The following is a 13,684-nucleotide window of genomic DNA, read 5'->3' on the forward strand; positions in this document are numbered from 1 at the left end:
TTGAGTTCCCCCGGGCTGAGTCAGTAGATCGGCAGTTGTCAGTGGGTCTGCCACTCACAGCAGCTGGCTGCTGGCCACTCACACTGGCCACTGGTCGCTCATGGGAGCCCACGGCAGCTCACGGCAGCCCAGCTCCAGAGAGAACTGTTGTTGACAATCTTAGCTATAGAGGGCACACCTCACTGGCCCATATGGGAATCGAACCCTTGACCTCAGCATTAGGAGCATGGTGCTCCAACCACCTGAGCCACCAGGCCAGCCCAAGATTTAATATTTCAATTGGTACATGAGAATCAATCTGTTTCATGTAATTTCAATGCAGATTTCAATTCTTTACGAGGAATTATCAATGCATTTCTCTCTTCATTTTAACTTAATTCATGTAAAGATTCTTTCTTAGTAAGCCTTTTTTGAAATCCTAAACCTTTACACTCATTCCTTGTTTTAAAATATACAAGTTCTTTGCAATTTTGAAAATTATTCCTTGTTACACTTACCAATAATATTCATTCTTTTTAATATTATTTCTCTCCTTATTTCAGTAGTTTTGTTTTGAAACAGTTATGTGCACTATTGAACTGATATTTTATGATAAATTTCCAAACCCTTTCAGCATTGGTAAGGAGATGGTGAGAGTGAGGTCATGCTTAGATTTCCAGAAACAACTATTCTTATTTTTTCTTAATAAAAGTTATTCTCAAAGAGATTGGTTTATAAGGAGACACAAGGTGTAAATTGAACAGGGTCATTACGGAATGGAAGGCCAAATCTAGATCAGGAAGAGACAAAATAGGGCAGAAACAAGAAAATTGCTTAGGGATCCTGACTTCAACACTCCCCTAGTTCTTTGAAAGCAATATTATTCGTTTGACTAAGTCATTAAAGGCTTGTTTCACTTGTTTGTTCCTCAGAGTATAAATAAATGGGTTTAACATGGGGGAAATGGAAGTAGTAAGTATGGTTACTCCCTTATTAATGGCCATTTCATCTTTTGCTGAAGGTTTGATATACACAAAGATGCAACTCCCATAGGTGATAGAAACCACAATGATGTGGGATGAACAGGTGGAAAAGGCTTTTGTCCTTTGTTGGGCAGAGGGAAACCTTAGAATTGTTCTGATGATATACATGTAAGACAAAACCACACACACGAGAGTCATGATGAAGACCAACACAGAGCACACAATAAACATCTGCTCTAGGAACCATGTGTCTGAGCATGAGATCTTCAAGATAGGGTTAGCATCACAGACAAAGTGGTCAATGGCATTAGAGTCACAGAAATCCAGTTCCAGTCCCAAGCTAAGTGGTGGGAATATGATCAACAAAGTGGTTATCCAACAGCAGAAGATAAGCTTTTTGCAGACTCTATGGTTCATGATAGTCATGTAATGCAGTGGTTTGCAGATGGCGACATATCGATCGTAGGACATGGTGGCCAGGAGAAAAAATTCTGTTACTCCAAAAAGATATGTAAAAAATAATTGGCATGCACAAGCATTATAGGTAATAGTCCTGTCACATGTCGATATACTGTACAAGAATCTAGGAATGCAGGCAGAAGTGAATGAGATTTCTAAGAAGGAAAAATTTTGGAGAAAAAAGTACATTGCAGTTTTGAGGTGAGAATCCATTAATGTGAGGATGATGATGGTCAGGTTTCCAGTTACACTCAACATGTAGGTGATAAGTAGAAATATAAAAATCAGAATCTGCAGTTGTGCATATCTGTCAATCCCAAAAGGATAAAGCTGGTGAGTGACGTATGGTTTCTCATTTCTGGCTCCTAATTTCTGTCCAATTTTCATGTAAAACTAAGGGAGGTACGATCTGAGAAGAGAGTGGGGAAAACGTTTTACTTTTACAATGGGATTTTGTTTAGAAAGCTAAGCCATGTATTTTACATGGATATGTTTTACTTGATAATGAATATTTTTAAATAATTTATTCTCTCAGTTCTGTTGATAAATTATTTGACAGGTTAGAAACCTGGCATTCAAACATTTCTGAGTACAATATATGGCAAGGTATACATTTTAAATTGCAGTCCAGTGTATACATGTGTGTGCACGTGTGCACAAACACACACACACACAGACACACACACTTTCATATATCTGAAACAACAATGTTAATGAAATGCTAACACTTAGATGCCCGGCTCTGTAATTTTTTTCTATTCTAATTTATCTCATTTCAAATAAATATAATTAGTATTCACAAATCAGTTGCATTTGCATACACCAATAACAAACTATCAGAAGGAGAAGCTAAGAAAACAATCCCATTTACTATTGCTTCAAAAATAATAAAATACTTAGGAATAAATTTAACTAAGGGAGTAAAAGACCTGTACTCAGAAAAATATAAGACATTGAAAAGAAAATACAAATAAATGGAAACATACACCATGCTCATGGATAGGAAGAAGTAATATAGTTAAAATGTCCATACGAGTTAAGGCAATGAATGTATAGATTCAACACAATCCCTATCAAATTACCAATGACATTCTTTACAGAACTAGGACAAATAATCCTAAAATTTATATGGAACTGTAAAAGACCCCGAATAGCCACCGCAATCTTGAGAAATAAGAGCAAAGTAGGAGGTATCACACTACCTGACATCAAATCATACTACAAGCCCATAGTAATCAAAACAGCATGGTATTGGCATAAAAACAGACACATAGGTCAATGGAACAGAATAGAGAGCCCAGAAATAAATCCATGCCTATATGGTCATTTAATCTATGACAATAGAAACAAGATTTACATTGAGGTAAAAACAGTCTATTTAATAAATGGTGCTGGGAAAACTGGAGAGATACATGCAAAAAAAATGAAACTGTACCACCTTCTTACACCATATACAAGAATAAATTCAAAATGAATGAAAGACTTAAATGTAAGATCCAAAACCATAAAACTCCTAAAAGAAAATATAGGAAGTACATTTGCAGACATTACCTTTAGTAATATTTTTATTGATATATTCCCTCAGACAAGGGAAGCAAAAGAAAAAAATAAACATGTGGGACTACATCAAACTAAAAAGTTTTTTTCACGAAAAAGAGAAACCTCAATAAAACAAAAAGACATCCTACTGAATGGGAGAAGATATTTGCCAATGATACAACTGATAAGGGGTTAATATGTTAATAATAGGAGTAAAAGTGCAGGCTGTATGGGAAATCTCTGCACTATCTTTGTAAATAAAATTATTCTGATCAAAAAACAAAAATAAAACAACTAAAAAACATCCAAAATTTATTAAAAAATTCATACAGCTCAACACCAAGAAAACAAACAACCCAATTAAAAGATGGGCAGTTATCAGGGAAGATGTAGATGCCTGATCACTGCACTGTACACCTGAAGCTGAACAATAATGAACGCCAACTATAATATTATATATACATATATATATATATATGTATATATATATATATATATGTATGTATACATTTACAAGAGGCAGAGTAAAGCATTGGGAGTGGAGACAGTGGAAATGGGATGGCTCGGTGCGATGTCAGAGAGATAGTGGGTGGGGGGAGGGGGGTCCACAGTATGAGGGATATAAATGATAAATGTCTAAGTATTACTTTATCTTGTGCACCTAAAACTAATAAAATATATATATATATATATATATATATATATATATATATATATATACATATATGCAAAAAAAAAGATGGGCAGTTATAGATGATGTAATTTTACAGTTATAGATGATGTAATCTATGTAATTTTACTAACAATTGTCACCCCAATAAATTAAAAAAAAAATGGGCAGAGAATAAGAAGAGACATTTCTGTAAAGACGACATACAGATGGGCAACAGACACATGAAAAGATGCTCAACATCACTAATCATTAGAGAAATGCAAATGAAAACCACAATGAGATATTATCTTACTCCTGTCAGAATGGCTATCATCAATAAATCAACAAACAAGTGTTGGAGAGGATGTGGAGTACACTGTTGGTGGGATTGCAGATTGGTACAGCCACTCTGGTAAACAGTATGGAGGTTGTTCAAAATATTGAATACAGAACTACCTTATGACCCAGTAATTCCACTGTGTATCTATACAAAAAAAATCCAAAAAACTAATTCGAAAAAATGTATGCACCCCTATGTTTATTGCAGCACTATTCACAATAGCCAAAATAGGGAAACAACCAAAATGCCCATCAATAGACAATTGGATAAAGAACCTGTGGTACATTTATACAATGCAGTATATTATTTGGCCATAAAAAAGAATGAAATCTTACCATTTACAGCAACGTGGATGGACCTAGAGAATTTTATGCTATGTAAAATAAGTCAGACTAAAAAAGACAAATACCATTTTATCTCACTTATATGTGGGATCTAGAGAACAGAATAAATGAGCAAGCAAAACAGAAATGGACCCAGAGATACACAGAAAAAACTGATGGTTGCTAGATGGGAGGGGTTGGGGATGAGGGAGAAGGCGAAGGGATTAGAAAGTACAAATTGTCAATCACAATATAAGGATGGGGATATGAAATACAGTATGAGGAACATAATCAAGAATGTAAAGATTATGTAGGATGCAAGATGGGTACTAGACTTAACAGGCAGATCACTTCATACACTGTGTAGATGCCTGACCACTGCACTATACACTTGAAGGAAGTAAAATAATATTGAATGTCAACTATAATTAAATATATATATGTATATAGATATATATATATGTATGTAAATATACATATATATATATATATACACATAGTCATGGTATGTAAAATACAGTATAGGGAATATAGTCAATGGTATAGTAACAGCTATATATGATGTCAGAGGGGTAGTAGTTTGGGGGCGGTTATTACTTTGTGATGGGTGTAAATGTCTATTACATCACTTTCTATACCTGAAACTAATAAATAATAAATAAATATATATATATATATACATATCACAAAATTGATTTTATAGTCTGCTAAATGGTCATGATCTGTATTTGAAAAACAACAAATTTTTTAGTTTCTTTAAATAATATAGTCTAAGTAAAACATAATTTTCCATGATATTCTTTTAAATATATGCTTTTTAATTTAGTCTTTGAATAGATATGTTCATAGCACACTTGTTCCTCTGGAAGCAATGAAATCATGAACTTTAAGATATACTTATTTTCCTAAGAATTTTTCCCAAATCACTATCTAAAATTTTACTAAAATTTTCATTATCTACTTGAAGCTTTTTTTCCTGGACAAAATGAAAACATATATGGTGGTTATGACACAAGATATTTCTTTATTCATCTTTTAAAGCCATTTAGGACTCTGTCCCACTGCCATAACCAAACCTATAATTAATCTAAAAAGGACGTTTCCTATATAAAAAATCCTTTCCTTGCTCTTTCCCATGACTTTGTCAAATTGTTTATGCCTTTATCTGATTTTCACTGATTGTCCACTTTATGCAGAACACAGAGAGCATTTTGATACATACCAAATCACTAGTAAGTGAGAAAATGTTATGCACGCAGCTGAAGAATTTATTATCCTTAGTGTTTTATAGTTCAATCTGATATTTGGCTGAAACACACTCCTTGTTATCACTGATGTTCTAATCAGCTCTGTAAGTACTAAATACACTCTCCGATCTGACTTCTATCCTTAGCTTCTAATAATTTCCTCTAATTTCTGACTTCCAACCCACTCAGCTGCTTGTAATACAGCTTCTGAACACACCACTTCACTGAAATTACTCTTGGCAAGTTTAACTGTTATTTCTTTAAGTTTCAAAGAAGTGTAGCCATTTTATTTACACTTTTTGTTTTGGCATTTGGCTCTGTTGATCACTCCTTTCTTTTTATGATGTTCTAGACACATTGTTTGAAGGATATCCACACTCCTGGTTTTTGTTTCCCCCTTCTGGTTTCTCCTTTACAAGAATCTCTTCCCTTACTCATCTTTCTAACATTGATATTTCTCACATTTCCTCCCTAAATCCTCTTTTCTGCTTCTCTATGTTTTTTTCCTGGGAATTGATTAAATCCTGAGTTTAATTCAGCATTTAATATTTGACAATTTCAAAATGTGCAGTTTTGATACGATCTCTTTGAATGTTAGACATCTGCACCCAGCAATTTCACACTCCCTCTAAGTGAATTTGTTCAAAATGGAATGCATCATGTTCTGCATCTCTATTAATCGTCTTACTCCTTGTTCACTATACTAAAACCAAAAGCCAACAACTATTGCCCTATATTAACAACCGATATCTTAGTTTAACCCTATCTTGAAAGTCTATTGACATTGCACGTAGTTTCACTTAATTTTGCTGTTTCCCTGACTCTAGCAAGAAGTTTTTTGTTTGTTGGTTTGGCGGTAGTAAAGCTGTGGAGAGTGGCTCTAAAAACCCACCGTAGTGAGAGATAGGTATTGTGGTAGTCATTTCACATGGACTACCTTTCTGGAAAATGTTTTCATCTAATCATTTTTGTCCCCCCTCACCCTATTTATTCCATCCATTTGCTGATTCTGACCTATGCGTGGCTCTTATTGACTCATTTCTCTCTTTTTTGCTTAGACTCTTCAGAAGCGTCTTTCCAAATCCCCCAAACACATTAATACCTTTCTGTGTTTTTGTCACACATAGACAAATAAAGGCTACAAAAATATTGTTGGAAACAGGATTTTTTCTTGTGTGATGTAATAAGCACAGAGCTGAAGGATTCGGAGACATGGAGTTAATTCAAAAGAATATTTTCCCTCAGACCTAAACCAAGTTATTTTGCTTATTATGTATATTCAATTTTAAAACTACTCTGACACCGCCTACTTTTACCGTATCCCTGACTCTAACTTAGGGGATTCTTGTTGGCTTTTATTTTTGGAGGTGATGTTCTGAATGGTTCTTTATTAACACCATAACCTAACTACCCACTCAGCACATATATAATGCCAGCATTAAGGCAAAAAGTTTTAACTGACTGATCACTGTGTTTGGCCAACGGCTTTCATTTTATGGTTTCCGTTCATGCTTCCTCAATAGACCTGTCAGAAACATATAAACACCAGAGCTGAAGGACTCTTAAAGTCTGGATATGGACCGGCACCTGCTCTGTGGTTGTTCCTCAGCCAACACCAACTAACTACCCTAAACCTGCTGAAATAATTTCTCTCTCCAATGCTTATTTAAGGCCATCAATAAATTGGGGGGAAAACACATGAATCTTTTAGAAATTCCAATTAACTGGCTATGTGAAGGGTTCATTTGACGCTTTAAAAAATTCATTTTCTCCAGACATGGGAGATACACTCTACCCACCATCTGCCTGTTTCCCATAGTTAATCTCCCAGAGTTTAATATCTCCATTAAAGAGGTGGAAAACTGACCCGGGTTTATTATTTTATGACAAGTTGGGGGCACTCCCAACAATGTTAGCATCACACAAATAAAAATATATTAAATAAAAGTTCACATAGATTAAGTAATTAAAATAATTAAATACAATAATAGACCAGAATTATAGAAAAGGATCGCATATACAACCCACCTCTCTTTTCTTCAGTCTTGGGACACGTGGTTGGTGCCTTACACAACTCTGGAAATTTTAGACCATGTACTTGCTCCTAAATATCTTGAAAAATAAATTGACACTATCATTCAACTGTTATCTGTTTACTTCTTTAGTCTTTTAGAGAATTTAACATTTTAAAGACTGCAGGGATCTCAATTATACCAGCAGATAATTTCCAATTCAAGGATACTTCTAGAAGTCCTTCATTTCAGCTATTTTTAGGTATCCTGTTATTTATTCTTGCACAAACCCAGCCCCATCAAAGTCTTCAATCGATTCAAAATTATGAACTTTTGTTTCTTTTCACCACAATTTAATTAACTATTCACATCTCTCTAGTTTTGGTAAAACATATCAAACTGTTTCTCAGAGGAAATAATTTTCTAAGTCTCTGAAAGACCACTGACGTAGTGGTTTCAGTTGGTTATTTATCCCTGAGCACCATAAGGGTTAGAAGGGTGAAGAAGAATACATTTGCTTGTGTGTGTCCTTCTGTTCCCTAATACTCATGGACCCATCTTCATCCCAGCTCTAGGATGGCATTGACTTATCTGACCACTTCATTTCTATTATGTAGCCAAGACTTTCCTACAAGGCAATTGTGTTACTGTGAAAGGTAATTACCACTCCAAGGTCCGGGAGTATATAAGGAACTCTCTCTGGTTTAAATAGACATGATATTTGTACCTTCCAACACAAAATGAGAATTTTTTACAGTAACAAGATGATGCTTGTTTTATGTGCCAAACTTGAAGCCAAATGAATAAACACAAGTCCTAGGTGAATTAGGTTACAAAGTCTTTAATGAACCTTTCATGTAATCTTTTGGCAAAGATCTTGAGCATGTAGCAGTGGGGATGGTGTCCTCAGAGAACGGAAGATTCCCAAGACATTCAACCAGGACTTTTACTCAAAATAAAAATCAGATGAAAAAGAGCAAGCCTAACTTTTCTTCCTTTTATTCAATAACAATTACAGCTGCTAACATAATAGCTGTTAACAGAATACAATTACCCCTTTACTCCTTCTGTAACATATTTAACTTTAACTAATTGATATTTATTATAAACAAAAATTATTTTAAGATAAAATAGAAAAGTTAAATTTAAATATAATAACCACCCTGAATATTTCAAATTACACCCTTCCAAAAATTTCCTATGCAAATATATTTTATATTAATTGGTATATTCACAAATATAAATATTTTTTTACATCTTTTCAAATTACTTTGATAATTAAAAACATAAACATTTATCTCAACAATTATAAAATTGCATCATCATTTAAGGAACTATGCAATATCTCTTTTTTGGAGCATTCCATCATAATTTGAATTCAATCTGAACACCTGAAATTTTGTTTGTAATTTCTATAAAAAAATGTTTTCAATACTATAAAACATTGACTACCTCAAATTGATTTTATGGTTCTACAATTTTCATTATAAACTTATGTTGTTTCTTTTTAAATCAACTATCAGCTCTGATGTAAAATGAATTTTTGTACAAATTTCTTTGCCTACTTAGAGTATTTTCTAGAAGTGGCCATTACTGTTATTTCTATATACATTAACTAATGGATTGCTATGTGTGTTGCAAATATTTTCCCACTTATTTGTTGGTCTTTAATTGTGCTTATACTATTCTCTTGATATGCAACCTTGTGTTACAATTCAGGAAAAAAATTTATGTTTTTCTGAATAAGACATTTTTCATTTCTGTTCTTCATACTTTATACTTTTTAAATGAGTTATATTTGCTGATAATTTTGTGTATAATATTGTTACGTTAACTTTTATGTATTTAATCATTTCCATTTTTTTTTGTTTTGATTCTTACCCAGTGATTAAAATTTTATTGACCACCTGGAAAATTTTTCTCTATAATTTTTATCAAATTTCTACTTCCCACCTCTCTTCTTCTCTGTATAGCACACTGTATGACTATTAAAATAAATGATTCCATCTTAATGTCTCAACTTCTATTTCTTCTTTCCTCTACTCTCTTACTTTCCTTGCATTCAGAAAAGTTACTTATCCCAAATTTTCAGCCTAATGATCTTTCTTTACTTAATTATACTTGATTATATTATTCAATCACTATATCCAGCACTTTAAAATCCATTTATATTCATTCCATTAATATTTTCAATCCTTAAAATATTTAATTTTTTTACCATATGATTTCACTGATATGTGGTATATAAAACTGAAAACAAAAAAGGAATAAGACAAACAAATAAAGAAACAAAAATTCATAGACACAGGCTATAGTTTAGTGGTTACCAGAGGGTAAGGGGGAAGGGGGGGTAGGTAAGGGTAAAACAGATCAAATATATGGTGATGGAAGGAGAACTGACTTGGGTGGTGAACACACAACATGATATATAGATGATGTACTACAGAGTTGTACACTTGAAACCTCTGTAAATTTACTAACAATTGTGAACCCAATAAACTTGATTTTTTTTAATTTATTTTTTAAATTAAAATGAATAACAAATATCTTTTGCAAAAGTCAATACCATATAGAATAAGTTTTCCACTTAGGATCACTGCCCAAATGTGTTCCTCACTTCTGAGTGGATAATTAAATAATAATTTGGTATTTACCCCTTCTGATAATTCGTTGCATATGTGTCTGCCTGTAGAATGATACTTTTATTAATATCATTAATTGATATCTTAATTAACTATTAGTTATTAATTAATTAGATAGGTATTTCACATTATTATTATTCTGCTTCTCCTACAAATTTCAAAATTCTTTTGTCTATATATGTAAAAAAATATTGCTTGGATTTTTATATAAATTGTTTTAAACCCATACAAGGTCGGACAATTAAGTTCATGAACTTGTTGCAACGATGTTGCTAACCTTTTTTGATATCAGAGGGATTATTCATTATGACTTTATACCAACAGGACAAACAGTTAACCAAGTTTACTACTTGAAAGTGCTAAAAAGGTTGCGTGAAAAAGTTAGACAACCTGAACTTTTCACCAACAATTCATGGCTCTTGTATCATGACAATGTACCAGCTCACACGGCGCTATCTGTGCAGGAGTTTTTAGCCACTAAACAAATAACTTTATTGGAACACCCTCCCTACTCACTTGATCTGGCCTCCAGTGACTTTTCTCTTTACCCAAAGATAAAGGAAATATTGAAAGGAAGACATTTGGATGACAATCAGGACATCAAGGGTAATACAACGACAGCTCTGATGGCCATTCCAGAAAAACAGTTCCAAAATTGCTTTGAAGGGTGAATTAGGCACTAGCATCAGTGCATAGCTTCCCAAGGGAAGTACTTTGAAGGTGACCATAGTGATGTTCAGCAGTACAGCACTTTTTCTAGGATGAGTTCATGTACTTACTTGTCTGACCTCATATATGTGCAACATTGGAAAAGTTAAAAATATTAAGCAAAAAATAACAGATCTGAAGGGAGAAATATTCAGCAATGCATTAATAATAGTGGATTTCAATACCCTATTGTCAGCATTGGTGAGATTATCCAGACAGATAATTAACAAGGAAATGTTGGCTTGATCTATATGTTAGAGCAAATGGACCTAAAAGACATCTGTAGAACAGTCTACCCAACAGCAGAAGAATACACATTCTTCTCAAGTGCACACAGAACATTCTCCAGGATAAATCATATTATAGGCCACAAAACAAGTCTTAGCAAATTTAATAATATTGAAATCATTCCAAGTATCTTTCTGATCACAATAATATGAAATTAGAAATCAACAACAAGAAGAAATCTGGAAAAACTACAAATATGTGGAGATACACTCTGAAATGCCTGATAAAAAAAGGAAGAAAAAAAACTATCTCATTTACAATACCATCAAAAAAAAAATAAAACACTTAGAAATAAATTTAACCAAGAAACTGAAAGATCTGTACAATGAACTTTGATGAAAGGAATTGAAGAAGACACAAACAGAGTGATATTCCATGTTAACAAACTGGAAGAAATAATATTATTAAAGTTTCATACTACCCAAGTCATCTATAGATTTAATACAAATCCTATGGAAATTCCAATAGCATTTTTCAGAAATAGAAAAAAGCAATTCTAAAATTTGTATGGAACCATAAAAGATCCTGAATAGCCAAATCTATCATCAGAAAAAAGAACAAAGCTAGAGACATCACACATTCTGACTTCAAACTATACTCCAGAGCTATAGTAATTAAAACAGCATGGCCATAGTCCAAAAAAAAATAGACATATGGACCGATAATACAAAATACAGAAAATAGAAATAAACCCCTGCATATACAGTCAACTAGTATTTGACAAGGAAGCAAAGAACACTTAATGAGGAAAGAATAGTCTTCAATAATGGTGTTGGGAAAACTGGATAACCACATGCAGAAAGATGGATCATCAAAAAGACAAGAGATAACAAATGTTGGCAAGGATGTGAAGAAAAGAGAACCATAGTACAGTGGTGGTGGGAATGTAAATTGGTTCAGGCGTTATGGAAAACAGTACGGATATTCCCAAAAAAATTAAAAATAGAACTACCTTATGATTTAGCAATCCCACTTCTGGATATATTCAAAGAAAATGAAAACAGGATACTGAAAATATATCTGCATTCCACCCAACAGCAGCAGAATACACATTCCTTTCAGTGGCATACAACACTTTCCAGAATGGATCTCATGTGAGGCCACAAAACATATGTTAAATTTTAAAAGATTGAAATCATATCAAGTATCTTTTCTGAGCCACAATGTTATAAAACTAGAAATTTATAACAGAAGGAAAATTGGAGAATTCACAAGTATAAGGAAATTAAACAAAATGCTCTTGAACAACCAATATTGTGAACAATAGGGTAACCACTACAAGTTTTCTATATAGGTAAAATTAATAACCCCAAAGTGGAGATTATATGGAATCATAAGAAATAATCGATAAATTCTTTCTATTTCTAGTTGAATTCCTTTTTGGTCATTGAATATTCTTTTAAATTGTACAAGTATAGATATTGTTATGGTCCATAATATAGATTATGTTGGTGAATTGGTCAGGTCCACTTAAGAAGAATGTGTGTTCTGCTTCTGTTCAGTGGTGTGGTCTATAAATGTCATTTTGGACAAGGTGATTATTAGTGTTATATCAGCCTACTATGTCCTTTCCAATTCTCTCTATACGTGTTCTATCGATTCTAAAGAAAAGAGTTTTGAAATCTTCTGCATAATTATGTATTTGTCTATTTTTCCATCATTCTACTTTTCAGATATCTGTATGTTTTTATTTCAAAAAGATGCTAGTATAGCATATAGTTTGACCTTATATGTCACCCAATATGACAACCTCTGTGTGTTTGTATTTAAATTTACCATCTTCTTTCTTGTGTTCTGATTTTCCCATCTATTCACACTCCAAAGCCGAAAATGAAAAGACAGATGTCATGTGTTGCTGAGGCTCTGAAGCAACTAGAATTCTCATATACTACTAGTGTGAGAGTTAATTAGTACCATGACTTTGAAGATCTGTTTCTGGTATCTATTATTAATGTGTATTAATGCTAAACATACACCTATGATCCAATAATATCACTCCTAAATATATGATAGTGACGTAAAAGGAATATATATATCTATCAAATGAAATATGCAGAAATGTTCACAGCAGCTTTGTTTATAATATTCCCAAACTGGGATCACCCTAATGATCTTAAGTAGTCAAAAAAAATAAATAAGTTTTTATATATTCAAGGAACAAGAATGTTCAAACTATAACTATATGAAACAACATGCATAAAGTTCACAAATATAATTTTGGATGCAAGAAATCAGACACTATATGATTTCATTCATATGAAGTTCAAAAAGTTTTTAAAATTCATACAACTATAAAGATCAAGATTATTTACCTTTGGACAAACAAGGATTCTTTAGTAATAACCTACTATTGTTCTGGCTCTGGTTACATGAATGCATTCACTGTGTGAAAATTCATTAAGGAAGACTTAATACTCTAAGTAGTGGATTGGAATGGAAGACTCAATACTCTAAAAATGTAAACTGATCCCAAATTGACCCATTGATTTAAAGCAAACTCCATAAAAATCCT

At 32.9% G+C, this 13,684-nt stretch overlaps 1 protein-coding gene across 1 annotated transcript; it reads right to left on the bottom strand.

Moving 5' to 3' along the window:
- Positions 1-839: 839 nt before the first annotated feature.
- LOC117029061 (olfactory receptor 6C2-like) lies at positions 840-1,777 on the bottom strand. Its single transcript, XM_033118042.1, is given in 2 exon segments — positions 840-1,726; positions 1,729-1,777. Coding segments are annotated over 2 exon segments (936 nt in total).
- Between the last annotated feature and the right edge of the window lie 11,907 nt (positions 1,778-13,684).

The sequence above is a fragment of the Rhinolophus ferrumequinum genome, chromosome 10 (assembly GCF_004115265.2).
Source record: "Rhinolophus ferrumequinum isolate MPI-CBG mRhiFer1 chromosome 10, mRhiFer1_v1.p, whole genome shotgun sequence".
NCBI classification, from domain to species: Eukaryota; Metazoa; Chordata; class Mammalia; order Chiroptera; family Rhinolophidae; genus Rhinolophus; species Rhinolophus ferrumequinum.